Genomic DNA, 22,268 nt, shown 5'->3' on the forward strand with positions numbered 1-22,268 from the left:
CATGTACGAATCACTTATCAAAAGTTCTTGGTCTGGTAGTTAAGTATCCGCCTTTTTCCCCTCCTTTTTCACAAACGCCAATAATATTGAACCTTTAAATATTTAAACCTTGAAACTCTAAATTTTTTCCTTACCAGCGTAAACGACCGGACCAATTGTCCGGCCATCTAAGGATTTGACAGGACAAAATCTATTTTTGACCAGACATTGTCGGTTGACCGGCCGTTATTTGAAGCCCCGAAATACATTACCACTCACCATCTTCCAAGGTTCGGTTTGTAACTGTCGCTCCAGGACTTAACCCAACAGCATTCCGCGCAGAAATCTTGAAGGTGTAAGTTGTGTAGGGAGCAAGGTTTCTCACTGTGAATGACGTCGCAAAGATATTCTCCTCCAGCACCATATAACTCCCAGACTCCCTCCTCATTTCTAGTTTGTAACCAGTAATAGAACTATGTCCATCAAACCCTGGTCTCCATGACAACTGAATAACGGTAGAGGATCCTGGGATGGCCGATATTGGAAATGGAGCACTAGGAGCCGCTGTTTGAAGTAAAACAGGCACAGATTATTGTCATAATTTCAGATTAATTAAATTATTAATTAATCCGTTACGAGTCAGAAACAGACGTACATCTATACATACTCTGATGCGTATAGAAAAGAAATATGATGAGCAAGATAGCTTGCATGACGTTGCCTACTGTTTGTTGATCAAAAAGTTGACGTCAAAACAGTATAAGCAGAGATGTAAACTTTCAATCAAAGCTCACGTTACAAAGTAATAGTCTTCTAATTGATGCCGGGTAGTTGCTGAACGCCTTTCGAAGTGGATACTACACTCTCCTCTTCTCCGATGTAACCTACACTAAGCTTGAAAATTATCTATTAATAGTGGCAGCGTACAGGTAGTTTGCCAATTAATTTTTGATGTCTAAAAGTGATTCAGTTCTTTTCTACTTAAATTTATCATGAGCTGCTGTTAATCCTCTACACATAACAACACTTGTCAATGAAATAGAGTACGAGATAACTTTTCAAATAGTAGGAACATAAGGCGCTTGAATGTCTTACACTAACCTTGTACGGTCAAGTTTCCATGTTTTGACATCCTTCCCGCCGCATTTGAAGCAATGCAGGTGTATACGCCACCGTCAGCTACACTCACGCGATCAATTACAAAAACGCTGCTTGTCACGGACAACAAGACGCTATCTCTGTACCACGTGATCCCAGGCTGGGGAATACCGCTGACTGCACAGGTTAAAGTAGCATTCATTCCGAGCTGAACCAGTCTGGGCACGAAAAATGATGTGATGTCTGGAGCAACTACGGAGAGCAAACAGGAAGTTAACTGAGAGTACATGCAGGTAAGGCAATTTAACGGAGTCAAATGGCTACTCCAGCTTAGTGGTGATGTCTAGTAGAGGATACCAACAAAAGGAACTCGCATGATCATATTTTTTTCATTTCTTTTGTTTGTCCATGCATCTTACTAGGCTCCGAGCTATCAAGCTTGATTTTAATATATTCAAAAGTTCTAGACTCAAGAAATCTAAAGCAGGAAAACCCAGATAAGAGCTGTTCGATAGTGTGCTCTGCAAACGTTCAACGAGCTTTACGGAATTTGCAAAAAATTTTAAAGCGGTATCGGAAGGCACAAAAAATTTAGTTTCCCTCACCTTGCACAAGCAAATAAGCCATTCCCACATGAGAGTTTAGCCCATTACTAACATTACAGCGGTACTGTCCGGTATCACTTGCGACCGTGTTCAAAATTGTCAGGCTGTCTCCACCAATCACAATCCTCCCACCTGTAGCCAACTGCGTCCCACCTTTAAACCACGTGACTACTGGTTTTGGATCACCTGACGCGTTACACCGGAACGAGGCTGAAGATGATTCATTTACAGTCATGTTTACTGGATTCATTTCAAGAGATGCTGGAACTGAAAGTTAAAAAAAATAATAATAATAATTAAAACACTTTAGCACACGTTAGATTTGTTGCTTTACATACAATAGTGACAGTGATCCTTTGAAGAAGTGAAGAAAATGTGATACTGAGGGTGAAGGAATCATGAACTACACTGCGTTTAGGAAAAATGAAAAGATTGTGTCAAACTGCTACGAGTTTACACATTCAAGGACTTAAGAATTCTCTAAAACTCGTTTCAGTGTCTTACATTTTTCAAATGTTGACCTGCATTTTTAATAAAATTCTTGGGTAGAACCCAAACAAAGAATAAACAGGTTAGAGAGGTTCGTTTTTAATAGAGCACCACTGCTTTCTACAAAGGTCAGACTTTCTCGGTTGTATGATTCGAAGAAAGAGCTCGAAAGCATCAACGCAAAAGTTAACATGGAAGACAAGGATAAACGCTACCTAACCATGTAAAGGGACGATAAAAACAAACAGGTTTTACGGAAAAGGATTAAATTTAGCGTTGTTAATTTTTGCGGAAACGTTTTTTTCGGTGGCCTTGAATTGCACATTTCTTTTCTCCCATTACAAACATCGAAAAAGTGAAGTCCTGCCAAAAAAAAAGGGTCAAATTACAGCTTAATTACGTATGTAAAAAAAAAGTTAGGGTAAAGTCTGTATATGAGCTAAGCGCCCCACACAGCCGGAGCTTATCCCGGTTTCAGTTGCATGAAGCGACTAGAAGTATTTCTACTCCCCCCTGGATGCAATGCCAGCCCATCACAGGGTTACTCCCAGCATTTAATTCGCCGGTATCTTTTTATACACCTGGGTGGAGAGAGGAACTGTAAGAGTCCAGTGTCTTGCCTAAGAACACAACACAGTGTCCCCGGCCAGGGCTCAAACACACTTACTATGAGGCCGATGGTCCTCTTATTTATGGATGCAAGTGCCCATCAAATCCAGTAGTACTTTTGAGTGAATTTGCATCAAATGAATTTGTTAACAGGTGAAATATAAAATTTACCTTTCACCCTCAAATACGCTGATGATTCCAAACTCCCAGCAACATTGACAGCTCTACAAATGTACATTCCTTCATCTTTCTTTAACATTTGCCTGATTTCAAGAGACCCAGCTGTAATGACATAATGATCTGTTTGTGTAAGTTGCACTCTTGATCCTCCAGAAGGCATGTAAAACCACTCAATGTCCGGATTTGGGATTCCATTAAATGAACACCCAAACTTGACTGATTCTCCAACCGTTTTGGTGGCATTTGCAGCAGATGTGACAAGAGATGGCGGAACTTTTAAAAAAGAATAAAACACTTTGTCAATAGTCTCAAAACTGACCTAATTAAAAGCCTATAATGTAACTTTGCCCACACTCTACACTTTACACATTGAAGCACACATTAAGTACAGCTTATTGTCAGAGAAGCAAAAGTCTCTCTCTGCACTATAGTCAAAAGCATATATAAATGTTATAATTAATAAAAGTAGCTCAATCATGGAGTTATTTTGGACATGTACAAAAAATTTTACCTTTAAATTGAAAGAAACCTGAAAATAGTGGCTTACTAGGGTAGAAAAACACCAAAGAGATAATAATAACTCATAAAGGAACTCAGATGGTTGAGGATGAAGAAGACTAACATGGAGATTATAACAAACGAACTTGACAAATTTAGGCTAAACTTTTCAAGATGCGAAACCGTGATGTAGCTCCTCTAAGAATTAGTCAGTAAAACATAAATTCCACCCTTACACGTTTACACTTTTTTGTGGTATTTGTACTGGTATGGACTCTTGTGCTTTAGCCACAGACTCTGATTCAAACCCTGTCACTAGTACTAAAAATCCACACATACCATAAATAACAACATCTGCAGACAGAGTAGTAGAACCAGCAACATTGCTTGCATTACAGCTGAACTTCCCAGCATCCTGCATGACAGTGGTGGAAATATGCAAGCTTCCATTGGACAACAAGGTCACATCATTAGTATCCACAGGTTTGCCATCTTTATGCCAAGTTAGCATTGGCACTGGGAAGCCTGTGGCCTGACAGTGTAATGTTAGAGGAGAACCTTCAGTGACATTGGTGTCCCTGGGCTGAACTTGAAAAGTAGGTGGAACTAAAATGAAACACAGACTAAATTAATTTCTTTCCAAGGTTTGTGTTCCCATAGCATTACAAGGTTGTGGTCTATGAAAAATATTTACAAGGAGCCCAAAGGTTCCTAACCATGAAATTCTAGGTGCCCAGCACCTAAGCCCACATATGAAAAAGAAACTTTTTCTAGTCGCGCAAAGGCAAAAGTTAGTCACTTGTGGCATAAGGGCACCCCTAAAACATAGCCCTGCATTGCTCTTACTTCCAAACTTCCACTCGTGTTTCTAAAACTTGATTAAACAGGGGAAATGTTTTCCTCATGACTGTATTTCTTAAACATAATGGTTACCTACCATGCACAGTAACATAGGCCAGTTCCGATGTTCTGGTGGCTTGAAGATCAGAATTTGTTCCATCACAGAAGTACATTCCTTCATCAGATTTTTTAATAGCCGTAAATTTTATTGATCCAGAATTGTCAACAGAAATGCCTCCCCCTGGAGTAATTAGCTGATAGTCATGATACCATTGAATTGTGACCTGAACAGGAAAACTGACAGGGGGGACACAGTTCATGCTGACGGCATCACCAACTACAGCTGTCTTGTTGGCTGGATTCTCAACAAAAGCAAAATCAAAATCTAAAATCAGAGGATGAAAAAAAAGGTAACAAAGTTATTGAGTAAGTAAGTATCAACTTTACTTTTTGAGGGTAGCACATGCATGACAGTATATTCTGTATTGGCATTATCGGACAATCTAGTCCATAATTTTAGCGTGTGTTAGTAATTGTACATTTCCTTAAACATTTTCTGAGATGGCTTTGGAGTCCGATTCGTATATATATATCAGTATAAACTGATAAACCGGTGGCCGTCAAGATCAGTGGCCCTACATGTATTAATAGACAACAAATATGCTCCCTCAGTAAATTGATGACAAGTCAGTGTTGCCACATGTCAGGATGTAAATTTTATGTCAACTATTTGCCAGGCACAAACTGAAGATTTATGTCAAAAAACAAATTTATGGATCATGATCATCACCGCCAGACTGCTAATACAGTGCAGCTCAGATATATGCGAACTACGCATACGCGTATTATACGAGCATATTTTGCGTATATGCGGATGTTAATACGTGCACATATACGCATATATATACGCGCACATATGCGCATATATACGCGCGTATATGTCTCTTTGTTATGCACTGTAGCTATCAAAGAATCAGCAGGCAAGTAATAATAATAATCATTAAATAACTAATTGTTGTTGCCCTGGATGGGATGTGTGTTATACTAGTTCACTACTCACTGGCATTTGGATAGTTTACCCATCAACACTTCACCAGAATCCATTTATATAAAAAAAATTCTCAGAACTGAGTGAAGACGAGATTGATAATATTATTTTGAGGTAGTTTTCTCCTAAATTGAAACAGCGATGAAACATGCCATTTCGTTCATGATGAATTTTTAACCTCCAGGAGTTCCAACCGACTTTAGGCAAAGAGCCTGGAAACTAGTTTTTCATTGTCTGATGTATTGCCTGGTTACAAAGTTACAGATGTTCCAAGAACGCAACAACGAATTTTGTGTTACAAATAATAGAAACAGATCAAGCATAATATTATGTCAAAGTTGGCATGCATGATATTTAATAAGTTTATTTTATTAATTAAAAGTGCCTATAACACTTTGCAATTTTCAATGAATTTCGAAAATTTATGTCTCTCTAAGACATTTTGCCAAGAAAAAAAATCCTATTCTTTGTTTCGTCTTTCTTTTTTTTGATCGGCGGACAAAATCCCCGAAAAGAGTGCATCTTCTGCCATTTTGAATACAAAAAGTAGCAGTTGAGAGACTGGGTACTAACTAGCTTGTGGCGTTGACCCAGTATCACGTCTACAAAGCATTTGGTCATTTCTCACTTGTTTCACTGTGGCAAACTTTAATATGCCAGGTCTACAGATGTGTAGCTGGTGGATGTTCTGCCTTCCCAGAAGTGGAGAAGGGTTTAGTTCTGCATGCTACACCTTTCTATAACAATGATTGGCCCAAAGCTAGAAAACTTAGAAAGAAATGGGTCGATTTTGTGAAAAAGAAGAGGGCCAAATGGGAGCCGACCCGAAACTCTTCTTTATCCTCCAGGCATTTCACTGAAGATGACTTCATTCGTCGCTTTACCTTTGCCGATGAGACGACTTCAACTTCAATTTCAACTGCTTCAGTCACGTATGGGTCAGGGATGTAATTGAACTCCGAATCATCTGGGCAGTATGCTTTGCTCAGAAAGCAAGTCACTTTTCGACATTTGGGCTAATATATTTGGCAACTTGCTGTGACTCACTACTTCTTTGTTGTTTGTTGTTATCAAGATACCAGGTTGACGTCACAACTCTGACTAGTGCCAATCCACTTTAGACGCAGTTTTGACTTCAAGAACCGCGACTTCTATCGCATTTCAAAAATCAAGGATAACTTCAAATGTCATTTTTCTGTGTGTTACGGCTTACATTCACTGTTTACTTTTGAGGAAAAAAAAAACTGGTTAAGTGTTATTGGCAGTTTAAAGAGCTTAAACTCTGGGTAAGACCAAACACTTGAAAGGATTCATTACCAATTTTGTTAACTGTTGAAATTTCCACATAATTTAATCCAGTGCGCTTTCCTCATAATCGACGCATTTCTCTGCATTTTCCCCCCGAAAATTTCCGCAATATTTTTTTTTGCCCACACGCTGTCAGATGGCAATTGACTAAAGCTGGTAGAGAGGATAAGGAAAGTAAGCCACTTGGTTCATGATTGTAGTTTCATATGAATTTTATGAGTGACACATTTTCCAGTAAAATGCTTGACTGTCTAGATAACAAAATATGTTATTTACTTACATGCAACTCTGAACAACACAGCCCCACTAGAGATTGATCCAGCAGAGTTTGTTCCACTACACACATACTGCCCAGCATACGAATGATTCACAGGTGCCGAAAAGTAAAGAGAACCATTACTTAGAATGTAGCGATCGGACACATCGCTGACTGTCTGTCCATTCATTGTCCAAGATATTATGGGTGGTGGGACACCCAAAATTTGACACTGCATTATGGCTGGCAGATGTTCTGGCACAATCATGTTTGTTGGATGAATGCCAAAATGAGGCTTATCCTGAGAAGCTGTCAAAAGAAAAACACAGATTTACAGTATGTATTGAATATTGTACTACAAAAAAGTCAAAACCAATGACTATTTAATTTAATTATATTCTCTATCATTTCAGAGTCAAAGATTTTTAACAATTCAAGCTGACGTATTGTGTAGCAACAATATTGCTCTGAAGGCTTTGAGACCCACTACAGGGTTCAAAATAAAACTTAAATTCCAGCTTGCCCTTTGGATAAGCACCTCTCAAATTTTGCTTACCCTGGGCAGGGCTTAGTTAAGTTTACATCTTTTTAGTTGGTAGATGGCTTGCCTAAGCCGGTCTTGCCTAGCGGGCAAGTACGAAAGAAAAGTTACTTGCCCGGCAGGAAATTAAGTGCACTTGTCCCCGAAGACTGGAGGGCACTTTCTTCAAGCCCTGTGCTATTAACGCAGACCAGCATTATGTACGAAAAACTACTGTGTTCAATTAGGATTTTGTTGTTGTTGTTGTTGTTCAATTAGGATTTGATAAATTAAAAAAAAGTATCAATAAAGAGGTATTGCACCTGCATGCAGATCATCTGCCCAATTACAAACTGTCTGGAGTAAGTACTTACGGAGTACTGTTAAATATGCTCTCTTGCTGCTCTGTGGCTGACTGGGCAATAACGGGTTGATAGCCACACACCAGTACCATCCTGCACTAGAGAATGTTATGCTCTTCACAGACAAAGCAGATGATGTTGCCTTTGTACCTGGAATGTGGATTTGACCTGCCACTTCACCTTGGGTGAAGAGATTTCCATCTTTGTACCATTGGATGGATGCATAGGGTAAACTTTCTTCAATGGTACAATCAAATGTTGCTGTCTCTCCGAATCTTTTGGTCACATTAACAGGATGTGCAAGGTATTGAGATTTTATGTCTGCAAAAAAATATATATATGTGTGTGTACATATATATAGGAAGTCTGTGTTTCGATTTTTCCGTAGTACAGTGCTCGATACATTAAAGTAGAGCGCAATATATATATTGAAAATAGAAAAAAACTACACTTTCATCCCGACAAGCCTGTTTCGTGATTTTAAAATCCCCTGGGGAGTGAGCGATCACGAAACAGGCTTGTCGGGATAAAAGTGTAGATTTTCTCTATTTTCAATAAATATATATATATATATATATATATATATATATATATATATATATATATATATATGTATATATATGTATATATATATAGGCAATTGTGGAAAACGAGGACGGACAACTTCGAGCGAAAAAAATATATATATACAGTAATCTAAAAAAAAGTTTAAAAATTTAATAAAAATAAACGTTTCGGTCAAAGACCTTCATCAGTTGCAGTGCAAGTGAATAATAAATTACAATAACCTTAAATAAGTTTACAGTATAAAAAATGACATAATATTACAAAGATGATTACATAACAGGGCGTGGTAACACATGAAAACGAAAAAATTAACCAATGATAAACAATCGGTGATTACTAAGCGAGATACTATGACAATGCGGTACAAAACTCAAAAGACACAAACCAAATAAGAATAAATAATCGAATATAATACAAATAAGATTAATATCAAAAAAGTAACGCGATTCGTCGAGTCAGCCGAAAGTGTGAAGGGATCCACGTGTAAAATATTCCATGTTCAAAAAAGGTGGTCCCAAAATCCCCAAACAAAGCCCTTGAAACTATGCCGCGGCAAGGCACAACAGGCGCCCTAAACAGGGCCCTTAAACAACAATAATGTAATAAATTCCCCGATGGGGGCCCCTGAGAAAACCTAGCGCTAACAAAGCTAACAAGATCCAAGGTCAGGGCCTTTGAACACCTGAACTAAGATAACCGCCAAATTTGCAAGTTATTTTTACGCTAATTGTAGTTTATTCTTTTTTTCGAGTGGAATTCCTGACGTTTATTCAAGCCAAAAGGTGCCAGAGAGAACAACTGTGCACTCCAATATGCCTCTTTAGTGATTAAAAGCTTTTCGATGTTACTTGTATTGTTTGCATTTATCTGCACTTGATCAATACACTGGAAAGAAAAGTCGTTTAAGTCGTGCGGTGTTCTGTTGAAATGCACCGCTACCTCACAAGTCTTTTTCTTGGTCAGCAAGAAAAAAAAAAATATATATATATATATATATATATATATATATATATATATATATATATATATATATATATATAAAGTTAAGATGCTTCGAGCCAACAGGGATGCCACGCGCCAGAAGGATCCAAAAGGATTCGTAGTCCAAACCTCGAGTAATGAAATTTGTAGGCAATTGTGGAAAACGAGGACGGACAACTTCGAGCGAAAAAAATATATATATACAGTAATCTAAAAAACTGATGAAGGTCTTTGACCGAAACGTTTATTTTTATTAAATTTTTAAACTTTTTTTTAGATTACTGTATATATATTTTTTTTTCGCTCGAAGTTGTCCGTCCTCGTTTTCCACAATTGCCTATATATATATATATATATATATATATATATATATATATATATATATATATATATATATATATATATATATATATATGCAGCATATAATGGATGTCAAAAATGCTGATGAAGTGTCAGTTTCAGTTTCAGTTTTCATTATTGCACACTGTTTACAGAAGGTAAAAGGTTCTTATAAGCAGAAAGGTGACTTGACTGGCCCAAAACTTCACTCGCCAGTCATATTGACCAGTCTCACACATTAGCATACTGTCTTGAATAAATAAACAGTCAAATCTTCAGCTGCAAATCCTAAATTTTGTCTCTTTGTAAAAATGCAATAATGTTCACAAGTATAAAACTACAAAGTCAAGTAACTTGCAGCCACAGGTTTCTAGAAGACAGATTTTCCATTTTTGCAATATTTTTTTTCAATATTTTGACCAGTCAGAAAATAAAATGTGATGAAGCTAAAATATTTCTTTGCCTAGTCAAAAGGATCAGTCACCATCCAAAAATTTGAGCCCTGTCACTGATCCCTGCTATACCTACAGTAACTAGTACTACTGCTACTACACATGTACTTAAGAGTGACTTCCTGTAAATACTACAGATAGGTGTGCAAAATGCAAAAATTGAATTCCCTCAAACTTTTTCACAAGAAAGCCCTCTGGAAACTATTTAGGAAAATACAACTTTTAGTTCATTTGGATTTATATTTTTTAAGTAAAGCGATTTTTTAATTTTCATCCTTACAGAAGCCCTCAAACCACTGAAAAATGTGCTTCGTATTTGCGACTCGTGTAAGAAAACTAAAACAATTGTCACATCTATTTCGATATTACACAATTCAATGACCCTTCCTTTACAAAGTACAGTTATTAGAATTGGAAAAGATTCAAACCTGAATTTTTAAAAAATTTTCAAATTTACCCTCCTAAACAGCATTATCAGAAAGCTTGATTTTGGCAAATTTCAACAGCAAAACTCCCTACCTGGTACATGGATTCCGCTGTAAAGATGGTATTCTATAGAAAGAGTAAGGCTTCCTCTATCGTTCTGTGAAATAAAATTTTGGGGCAACTCAAACTACGAATTTAGACGACCGAAAATATTTATGGTACTCGCTTGAAGTTTATGACCTTTGAACTTACAGTTGTCTTCATGAATACAAGAGATAACCTAAACAACAGTTGGAATTTTAGACTGAATGCAACTCTTTCTCCCATTTAAATGATTAATAGTTATTTTTTTTTCTTCTGTGGGCAATTTTATCGAAAGTAATATTTTTTTTACGCTGAAAAGCGGAAATTTGTGGATATTAAATTTATTCCATCTAAGTTCTATTTCGTGTGCTGCAAGGCGTTTCGTGTTCTCTGGTGATTAAAACAAAATGGTATCGCCAAGTAGAAGGTTTTCTTCTCAGATTTTAAAACAACATATAGTTTTTGACTTACTGTCCACATGCATGGCTTGATTTACTCAGCAGTGTTACACCGGGTGTGATAGCGCTAAGATGGTGTGACAATAATTGACAAATCGCTTTTGCAAATCAAATTCATCAAAATATATTTATTATATCTTTTGACATCATAATGCTTCGAGACTACTTGATAAAGACTCTTGTGAAATAAGTCTACAAAATTTTGAAACTCCCATTACAGTGAAATGAAGAACCTGGATCTACTATTTCTATGCCGCGGTCGTGTGATCCTCAAGTGTGGTATCACATGGCAATAACAACTAAAAAATGGCCACCTGCAGTTATTCTCAAATCATCTGTGGTATGTGCATCACGTGCGGTCCTAAAGTTTCAAATCCTGCACATATTCAATTTGTTAAAGTTGGATAATGTGGCAAAGATATTCGAGGTGTGTTCACAAACGGCAGAGGTCTGGGTATCTGTACTTGTTTCTAACGGATATCCCTCCTCGTTTGTACAGAAGATCACAAAGGCACGAAAAAACCTCAAGAAGAGAGCCCGACGGGGAATTTAAATCCACCGCCGTTTTACCTTATGTCCAAGGAGTTTCGGAGTCTCTCCGCCGCTGCCTAGAACAATAAGGCATTCACACCGTCTTCAAGTCCGACATGACACTTCGGTCACACTTAGTGCGACCCAAGGACACCGTCAACCTGGCTAAACAAGATGGTGTTGTCTACAGGATTCCCTGTGAGTGTGGCAAAGTCTACATCGGGGAAACAGAGAGATCTATGCAGGAGAGGATCAAAGAACACGACAGGGATATACGACTTGCCCGCACCCAGACCTCCGTCGTTTCTGAACACACTCACGAGACCGGCCACTATCCTATCTGGAATGAGGTCAAGTTTATTGATCGAGATCCTCACTGGTACACACGTAGAGTCAAGGAAGCTATTCACATAAGACTTCACCCTAATAACATCAATGGGGATAGTGGAATTGAAATTCCTGAAGCATGGATGCCCACAATCAAAAAACACAACAACAGGATAGGAGAACAGTACAAGAGCGGACCACTGAGGGAACAGCTACTCATCGGAACAATAGAACAATAGGAGGATCGAAATGCACCAATCACAGCGGACCTTTGTAATGTAAATGATACCGTGCAATCAGTCGACCTTATTGCGTGACTACATCGTGAGACAAACAATAATACACTTTATCATGAGAGCCTACAGGCAACAAAATTTGCGTCTGAGGGTGGAGTCTTCTCAACTGAACCCGATTTATCCCACGATCCCCTTTCTTGTTCTTTTCATGTTGTATCCATTGCTCTGGACAGGAACAGTTCTTTTTGTTGCTACACCACCTTATCCCCCATAGGTCCTGTTTAGGAGGGTAAATTTGAAAATTTTTTAAAAATTCAGGTTTGAATCTTTTCCAATTCTAATAACTGTACTTTGTAAAGGAAGGGTCATTGAATTGTGTAATATCGAAATAGATGTGATAATTGTTTTAGTTTTCTTACACGAGTCGCAAATACGAAGCACATTTTTCAGTGGTTTGAGGGCTTCTGTAAGGATGAAAATTAAAAAATCGCTTTACTTAAAAAATATAAATCCAAATGAACTAAAAGTTGTATTTTCCTAAATAGTTTCCAGAGGGCTTTCTTGTGAAAAAGTTTGAGGGAATTCGATTTTTGCATTTTGCACACCTATCCATAGTATTTACAGGAAGTCACTCTTCATATCCTCTTCAGACCCATGAGGACTCCTGAGGCCAGCCAGAAGACTGTGCCATCCATCACAGTTTGTCGCCAATGTGACAGCAGCACCCGATGAATGTACCTAACTGCACTGTTAAAATCATTCCCGCAACATACACAGATCAAATTATATACACTGGTCAAATTATTTATGAGGTGGACTGTGGTCAGCTCTTAATGTAGCCAATTTTCAACTGTCATATCATAGCACACCTGTTAATTAGTGCAAATGACACAATGATTTTACCACACAGTGGTAAAACAAGACAGTCAATTTTCAAAAACTATCTTTTGAGAAAAATTAACAGACACATCCCATAACCAGACACCTTAGAATGCAAGTGGACAATCAGATATGGTCCCAGATGTCCTGTGAATACATGTACAAATGCAACCAGTTTTAACTGGGAACTTAGTCTGGTCATGAGGGTATCCAGTTACAAGAGGTTAATCTTAGTAGCTGTTATAGAGTGTTATACATACAAGCGGCTTGAACTGTCGCTGTCCTGCTGTATATGATAAGCTGAGTGCCTGGAACAGCTGCGCCACAGATGAATGTTCCAATGCTTTGCGCTGGAATACTACTATAATAAAGAGAGCTATTTGCAAACTGTTTCCAAGGTTTGTTAGCAGGATTCAAAAGCCAGGCATCATTATTTTTCCAGGATATGACAACGCTGTCAGGACCACTGTATTGTGCTTGACAGTTGAGCAGAAGAGGTTGTCCAATAGCAACAACATGGTCTGAGGGCTCAATTGTGAAATCTGAAAAAGGGAAATCATGTAGGCCCAGTGCTCAGCAACTTATTTAATTTGCATACAGTATTTCCACCCAGTCAATAAGGCCCTTGTACGCCCGTCTACATGATTATCAGCTTTTGACCAAACTATTACCTACTGATTTACTATTAATGTATACTTTACTGTCCCAGTCAAACAAAGATGTCCAGAAAATGTCAGAAAGTTGAGTCTTTTTCTCTCAAGTACCTTTGTTGGGGGACAGTATTTCAAAATAAACAATACAATTATGTTAGGAGTACTATGTTTTGACACCAAATTTTAAAGTAGTCTCGATTTTAACTCGAGTTTCCGCGTTTCGGAGGGTGCATGGAATGCATGGCAACACATCAATTACTCCTCTCGAATAAAGGAGAAGAAAGGCGAAATCTTCCTAAAGTTTTTCAGCTATTTTCTAATTAAAACTTGTCGCAACTTGTCATGAAACTTTCTATTTTAGAGAGTTGCAAGACATCACACGATCACAATATAAGCTGGTAATTTGATCCCTAGTTACTAAGTTTTTATACCTTATACTTCCGAAAGTGGAGTTTACATAGAAGCTTACTTTTAAGTTTACTTACTAAAACTTGCAGAAGCTGATAGTCTTGCAGAGCATATCGTCGCGATCACCACAGTGTAAAGCAAGGTATTAAAGCTCATTTTAAATAGACTCGCACAGCAAGGGACTTCATCAAACGATCTTGCATAGAATTATAATTAAGAAACGTCACCAGGATAATGGAATGTAGCTTCGATCTTTCGATGTTCTGTCACCACAGTGCAAGCCTTGATTTCGACTACACATCATAAAGATCATATTCCAGACTCGTTAAGACTACATTAGAGGGCAATATCGGTCGGTTGCCAAGGAGAAGAAAGCATGCATCACTTCAGGAATTTTCAATGTTAAGGTTCTTCGGCGCTGGAGGCCAGAGGACGCTTGAATATTGATTAGCAACAATGCGCCTGCGATCAGCCTGCGAGAGGCATATCGGTTGTCGGTTGGTGTTCGACTTGACTTCGGTTTTAGTTCGGGTGTGGTTCAGTTTCGGGTGGTTTGACGTATTACTTAGTGCCAGGTCCAGAAGTGAAAGAAAACACAACGCCGCCAGCCCCCTCAAGAAACCCACTTTGGACTAGTAAAAGTACAACGTAATCATTTCTGACTAGTGCATGCATGCGCTCTATTTCCTACCCGAAAATGGTGCATCAGTGTCGGAACAAAAGCACCAGAACAAAACCTGACGTAAGCTGTCATCTTTTGATCTAGTGCTGAGGTAAGACGAAAAATCTTAAACTAAGATTTCAGTTTTTACGGAGTTAAAGCGGAACTGAGCATTAAACCAGGGCAGCCATATACCCGCGAAGCAGCAGAACACAAACAAAAAAACAAACAAACGAAAACATGCATTCAGATGAAAAGAGGAACAATTACAGGAACAGTGATTTCGCTGGTCGAATCCCAGGCCAACTGGCTTGTGTCATTTCAGCGTGTTGAAGGCCAAGATCCAAGATAAAGGATGACAACTTTAAAAAAGACGACGGAGAGGACAGGTTAAGAGCGAGGATTCTCGCAAGAAAGAAGTACTGGAATTCGAAATTAGAACTAAGATGGCAGCACATATTTATTATAACGTTTATTTAGGTACTGATTTGTCTTGCAAGAGATCTAAAGATCTGTTTAATTGTGAAAACTTTGTCTCTTTTTCTCGAAGGAATCATCAATGAAAATACAGTATGAGAACTATATCGAATTCTACATTTAGACTGATGATATGTCAACAACGCATGATATTGAGCAAGGAAACTCATTTAATATTGCTACTTCAGTTTAACATGTTTCGTCTCAAGAGTTTTCAAGTTTTTCAAAACACTTGAAATATCGGCGGTCTGATATTAGACGTCGGTAAATTTTGAACATGATAGCCGAGAACCTTCCCCAGGATTTTACAAAGAGAATGCCGCGCCGCGCGCGCTGCAGCCGAACTGGGCGTTAATTACTATATCATAGCTCTACATTTTTTGAGCTACTGTATTAGTAATTAACTTAAGTTTTGCAGTTCGCAAACCTCAGCCGCGTCATTAAGGTCGAGGTCTTGACCAGTTTTCTGCTTTTGAGTTAAACTCCATTCATTGTAGACCTTTGGCTAAGTTTAGCTCTAACAGTTATTTTAGCTCCATTTTTTTTTCTTTCCCAGTTAAATTCTGAAAACTTCTAGTTCGACATTTGGACGGAATCTGCCGAACTCGAGAAGTTAATTTATAACTTTTGCCTGAGCAGCTTGTTCAATTTCTTGCAATTCGCAAAATCAGTCGAACATTATTTGCACAAGGACCGTCCACGAAACTCCGGTTTGGGAAATTGAGGGTTTACAAAAATAGCTCCTAGAAGGCGAGTTATTTCTAGAATCCATGCAATTGACTTCATCCTAAATTAAATAAAATTATCATAGAAAGAATTCAGACGTGACTTAACGGTAAGTTCGAGTTGGTTCTTTCAAATTCTTCGCTCGCAATTAGCCATTGTATTTGCGTATCTGAATGTCGCAAGCAATTTAAATAAACTGTTACTGAACGTTGTAAATGTCTAAAAAAGGCAAAAAGTGGCTCGTTTTAGAGAAGTTATGGGAAAAATGCAAATCAATATAACTGTCGCAGTTTTGTTTGCCGTTGTTTGCTTAAAAAATGTCAATGATCGTTAACTTATACGTGTTATACAGTTCACGAATGCCTCCGTAGTGTTTCCATTTGACATCAAGGAAACACTGTTTAAATCAGCAGGGGAGCACAAAGGAAATAACTGAAGAACGAACTCTTTTTTAAGAAAACAACAATTCTTCCAAGTCAATGGAAATAATAACGCTATGATGGCCTTAATTTTCAATTGACTACTCTCTGTATGGGCTTATGAGGACATTGTAGGTCTTTTGTGTCCTCTGACAACAGACGTGGCGCGCCACAGTTCACGACGCTATCAATGATTGGTTGATTATACAGTAAATTGTTATGCTAACCAATGATTGGTCACGTCTCGCTGCTCCAAACAGCTGCTACACAAAGACCAATATATTCAGCAATATGTTTAGTCTTACAAGTGACACAGGAGGCGAACGTCTGTGGAGCAAAACAAAATTTACTTTTTACCCTACTCTCGCGCGAATGATGTATGTATGTATTGGAAAGGGCGGGTGCCGAACAAACCGCCGTCGCTCGCCCCAGTATGGTGACATGGTCCCTGTCTCGCCGTCAAAAATTAAGCAGAAGCGAGGCAAAAAGATGGAAGACTACAGCGCGTTAAACGGGAATTATCCTTCACCGGATGATTCGCGAACAAACTATAATTTTCAAGGGGATTTCGCCGCAAACGCTAGCGTACTTTCGCTGGATGTCAACGACAATCACAGAATTCTTCGTTCTCCATCGCCATCAAAATCTACCACGCTGCCTCGTCGAAGTCATGGGAAAACACCGCCTCAAAAACCTCCCCGCGGATTGCCGCCGAAGCCTCCTCGCTTAATGGAAAGAAAACTTTTTACTTGCGAAAATCCTACATGTCAAAAACAGGAGGAACTCTTGGGAATCGTCGCTTTGGATTTCAAATCTTGCCCCTCATGTTTTACTCACTACTGTTGTATCGAATGCCGAAAGGCTCACTGGAACGAGCATCGAGTTGTGTGCCACTATGGGCAAGTTGATAGCCACATAAAATCGATTATTAATATGTGCAATGAAAATCGCGACTTGCTGTACCATTTGACTGAAATTGCGCGTGAGGGCTTCATAGCGAAAGGACGCGGAGCTGTTATGCTTATCCTTCTCTCTCCGAAAGCCGCAGAACTTTTCATAAAAAGCGGTGTAGAGTATTTTCGTAATCCTAGAAACACGCCAACTTTTTCTTCGTATCAAGAACTTAAAGACGCCGGAGTTTATTCAAAACACCAGAAAATGCTTCTTGGTCTATTAAATAGTTACTGCCCGGCTCAAGAAATGATTCTGAACATTGCGGTGGTCGTTGGCAAAAATCTCCCCAAGACTCCAATACCTCGAAATAAAGAACCTGCGGTTATTTCGCAAGTTAAGGTTCCGTTCACGAATAGAAAAGCATCCAGGACATTTAGCCCGCAGAACAGCCAAGATTTTGACATTTGCACCTACAATGCTAGAGATAACGCTAGAAGAAAATCTTTTTAAAACTGTAAACAGGATTTTATTGTCGCTGTAGCAGTTTTTATGCGTGATTGTTGTCAAACACTACGATTGTGTCATTTTATTTTGTCATCTATGAATAAATCATGCTTTTAGTTTACAAGCCGTCTAGTAATAAAATCAAGAAAGCTAACTTTCCCGCGGGGAGAGCTTGTATTTTCAACGCGCAACGAACACTGTCAAAACCACTTGTTTTGAAATCTTTTTCTTATTATAGACAAAAAATCGTCTAAGAATATCACAACTTGTAGCGCAAATTTGCGCCAAATTCAGTAGAACAAAAATGTTGGCGGCTGTCTATTTTTGCAGCACAAAAATACATGTTCACTTTTGAAAATAGCGAAAATACAGGGGGAAAGATATTTTGCGAATGACAACATCACTCGACCAGTCTATTAAATAATTAAAGAGGGTGGGAATTTGCATACTCACTGGAGGGGAAAATTATTTTCATTTCTACGCTAAATGCGTTACTGACGTAAATATTGTGACAAAAACGGAAACATAACAAATACAGGTATAAGGTTTGTCTGATGAAAACAGAGATGTTTTCTTCGACTATATATTAATTTGTTTCTTTGTATATGAGAAGGAAATGTTGTTTTCGGCTTAGAACTCAGAGATCGATCGATCATGTTAGTTTTCGCGGCCTGTTTTTTCTGTTGTCTCTGAATTTACTAACGTTTCTTAATTGGGTGTGTGCTCTAAAGCGCGCATGACAACAGCCACGTTCAAATTTGAAAGATACAGGATCAAAATTTTATGAATAAACGAAAATCAAGAAAGAGTTGGCTCTGATTGAGCATATTGAGAAGGAGCGTTCAATAACTGAACAAATGAAATTGAGAAAATGAAAACGTGCATGACGTTTTACAAAGACCAGTTCAATTCAAGCTGACATGTTAGGCCCAGTTCAGACGCCGAACTTTTCATGAGCCGAACTTAATTCGAATTTGGACTGACCCAATTTATCAAAACTGCACCTGTTGATTCAGACGTCGAACTTGATTCGTCAGCGATTTTCAGGCAAAGTGAAAACTGCTTGGAAAAAACGTTATAATAATTTATGCATTAGCTTCGGCTCATGAAAAGTTCGACGTCTGAATCAAAGCCGTTCCAAAGCCGAAATTCCCTGCTGAGCTAGGCGGGAAGAACGGCAGGGCCGTTCCAAATTCAAATAGCCGTTCCTAACTGATTCAGACACCGAACTTTTCATGTACTTAATTCGATGTATTTGGTTCGGCTCATGAAAAGTTCGGCGTCTGAACTGGGCCTTACTCACTGAAACAATTTTTTTGCGGGAAAACTTGTCGAAAAGAAAAGCAATTTTAACACGTTAGTATGTCATGAATTCTCTTAAACTCACGAAACTGCTTTTATTTTGTTCGACGTGTCAAGGAAAAATAGCAGCTGCTTCCTGTCAGTTTGGTCTTTCGCACCAAATTGAAACTGTAGAAGATGAATATGTCCTGAAGGTAAACGAAATTAATTGTGACATTGTCTTTCCTGTGTTTTGCATCGTGCATCTACTGGACAAAAACATAGCTGAAATTATGCGGTGCAAATGTTTTCATTATGACAGCTAGGGGCCAGGGGACTTGTGTATGTAGGGTTTCATAGTATAGTGAACGTTTCTAAATTTGGGACACTTCAACCAAAAAGTTAGGACATATTGGGTATTCTGTAATAATAGAGGAGTTTAGTTGACCATGAAAATTGAAGGATATACATTTTACCCGTAAATTATCAGCTTTACCGTCCGTGTTCGGCGAACAAATTAAAAGGAAAACACATAACCGATAAAGAACAAACATAATCTGACGCACTTTGGAATATTAATGGCATAATTCAAAAAGCCATAATTGTGTGCATTTCGTGTAATAAAACAAACAGGAATTGAAAACATTTCCCGAACTCAAGCGGTTTAACTGAAGTACTTAACCTGAAACCTACGATGTTATTAACAAACGAAGTACAAATTACAGCTATAGAGCGTCGTTTTTCGATTGATGAAACAAAATTCGTCAGTCTCAGTAGGTAATTTAGAAAAATGACAGTTTGGGACAGTTTGTAACCGTCCTTTTGGGGTGTCAAAATAAACTCAAAAACTCAAAGTATTTGGTAAATAAGACCCACTGGGTTTTTGAAGTCGAATGAATAAATTTTGAATTTAATAGCTCTTTCTATGAAAGCCTTTTTAATTCTTAATTTCAGTTGTTAATTTTTCTATTTTGACTGAAATACAGTTTTGTGAAGTAAATGATTAGAAATGCAGTGAGTAGCTCATGTAATGATATATTAAGTACGGTGTCCCGTGAATACTAGGACCGAAGTCCATAGGAAGAAATTCGCAAATTAAGCTAACAAGCAGGCGATATAGTATGTCTCATGAGCCGGAGTAAGAGATCATTTTGTGATAATACGAGTACTTATTAACTGACCAGGAGGTCCGGACGGAAATCTTTATTGGTTAGCGGTCATGACGTATAGACCTCCGGAAAACAGTAAGAGTCGAAAGTGAGGAGACAGAGTTGAATAGCGTTAGCTGGCTACAGTAGCACGCAATAAAAACACATGACCCTTTTATAATACGGTCGGACATAATTGTGAAATGATGTCTTCACGATACATAAACAAAACACGCGGAATTGTACGCACATTAAACCAATATTGACCAACATTTTGTCGCCGCGCCCACTCGGAATGTGGATTTGTTATCCAGCAATGACGTGACGGGGCTCTAAAAGGACCTTATTTGGGCAGAAAAATAGTCACTGTCGACCCGAATTACATACATGTATGCAGTGACTGAAGCCAGTCAGAAACTCGAAGAATAAAAATGCATGCAAATTGAGCCAAGCGTAGGAATTGAGAACGCCAGGAAGCATACAATAGTCACGTTCAGTTTTTGTAAATTCATTCCTGTTTGATAACGTGGAAAGAATTTAAGACAGCGTCCATTCTACGCGGAAGAATTTGAAAACGCAACTTTATTTCACAGTTAGGCCTACCGTCCACACTAATCCGTCACGACAACGGAGCTTTTCGAGAACGCTCTTCAAATCGGAGGCTGTTTGAAAACGTTTTCGTGTGGACGGTAAACATTTTGAAAACGGGACTTTTCGAAAACGATGGCGTCACGATCACCATGTGATTTTCCTTGACCGAGTTTTTCTCAAACACAAATCCAAAATGACCGGTTGCGTTTTCAAATTCCTCCGGCATAGTGTGTCCGAAAAACATTTGATGCGTTTAATTTTCAGAGTGAAACCTTCGTTTTCAAATTCCGCCGGCGCATTGTGGACGAGGCCAAAACGTCTTAGTTTCTATCGCTCAACTACTTGAAGAGAAGACCAAACGCAAGACCAAACACAATGATGTTGATATCGCCAGTTGAAAACCGCTAATGAAATGCGGAAAACAAGCAAACCTCTCTTATATATAAACCACTCGCTTTTCCTTATTTTTGACATTTCGTAAAATAAAAACTCTCCGCACTAGAAATCTTTAGTGTAAATAGCCTATCAATATGAATTCAAACCTTTGGAGATGTCATGTAAGATTCACCAATAGTACCATATCGTAGAACGGTTATTCAATTTTTCTCTAATTCGAGTTTCAGTGACGTAACATGACAGTGCAGTTATGACATGCAGTTGTCCTAAGGTCAAGGGGAAGTTGAAAGGTTTTGTCAACTTTGAACAATCCTTAAGTTAAAAAAAAGTGGAAAAGAAAAACAAAGAATTCTATAACAATGTAATATTTATTTCATTTAGGTGTTTACAATGACTGATGTTAATCATCAGTTACCCAAACAGATTACATAGCAATCGGACCTATTTACAAAATCTATCGTTCGAGGGCAGAGCTGACCATAAAAAAAAGATGATAGCTACCTTAAAATTCCCGGGCTCTTTACAATTCTTGCATACTGAAAATTATACATGGAAAATAAATTATGTGTTACGAGTGGAATTAGCGTTAAAGAACGATATGCTTGTAAGTTAGTGATCTGCTAATTTATTACGAAACATTTGTTTACCATAATTAAAAGCCCTAACTCTTGAGTAAGCCCTTTTCAAAGCCACAGCGAAGTTGTTTAATGCTAAGGGCTTACACACGGGATACCAGGGTAATCGGCAATTCAACAGGTCTTTCCAAAGTTGTTTGTGTAAGCTTGCTATTGAAAAATATCCATTTAAGAAACTATTTGTTCAGGCACTGTCTTATTAAAGATCAGGGACTTTGCATGATCTACAACTTCCATGGGGATTTGTAAGACCACACAATCGATTTGTAATTATAATTCATACATAGTTTATTTCGGTTGGAACTTGGTGTTCAGTGGAACCTATTGGTTATAGCTCAAGATCGGCCAAGGAACTTTTGGTATACAACGGTGCCTCTTTAAAATTTCCCAGATTCATCATAAC

At 38.2% G+C, this 22,268-nt stretch overlaps 2 protein-coding genes across 3 annotated transcripts in view; one reads left to right on the forward strand and one right to left on the reverse strand.

The window, feature by feature from the left end:
- The window catches only part of LOC145486989 (protein sidekick-2-like), a 28,709-nt gene extending 13,524 nt beyond the window's left edge, over positions 1–15,185 (reverse strand). For both annotated transcript variants that reach the window (XM_081465707.1, XM_081465698.1), the window contains exons 1-10: positions 14,211–15,185; positions 13,333–13,614; positions 7,805–8,113; positions 6,935–7,219; positions 4,396–4,683; positions 3,798–4,064; positions 2,952–3,233; positions 1,683–1,949; positions 1,081–1,329; positions 259–543 (exon numbers count right to left, since the gene is read on the reverse strand). In XM_081465707.1, coding sequence (XP_081321833.1) covers positions 259–543; positions 1,081–1,329; positions 1,683–1,949; positions 2,952–3,233; positions 3,798–4,064; positions 4,396–4,683; positions 6,935–7,219; positions 7,805–8,113; positions 13,333–13,614; positions 14,211–14,289 — 2,593 coding nt within the window. In that variant the 5' untranslated portion in view covers positions 14,290–15,185. The remainder of the gene's footprint in view (positions 1–258; positions 544–1,080; positions 1,330–1,682; positions 1,950–2,951; positions 3,234–3,797; positions 4,065–4,395; positions 4,684–6,934; positions 7,220–7,804; positions 8,114–13,332; positions 13,615–14,210) is intronic.
- Positions 15,186–16,427: 1,242 nt separating this feature from the next.
- Positions 16,428–17,932, forward strand: LOC145467515 (apical junction component 1 homolog). The gene has a single exon (XM_081451099.1). It carries the CDS (start codon positions 16,636–16,638, stop codon positions 17,818–17,820), a length of 1,185 nt encoding a protein of 394 aa, XP_081307225.1. The 5' UTR covers positions 16,428–16,635; the 3' UTR covers positions 17,821–17,932.
- Positions 17,933–22,268: the final 4,336 nt, after the last annotated feature.

This window comes from Orbicella franksi, chromosome 1 (assembly GCF_964199315.1).
Source record: "Orbicella franksi chromosome 1, jaOrbFran1.1, whole genome shotgun sequence".
NCBI classification, from domain to species: domain Eukaryota; kingdom Metazoa; phylum Cnidaria; class Anthozoa; order Scleractinia; family Merulinidae; genus Orbicella; species Orbicella franksi.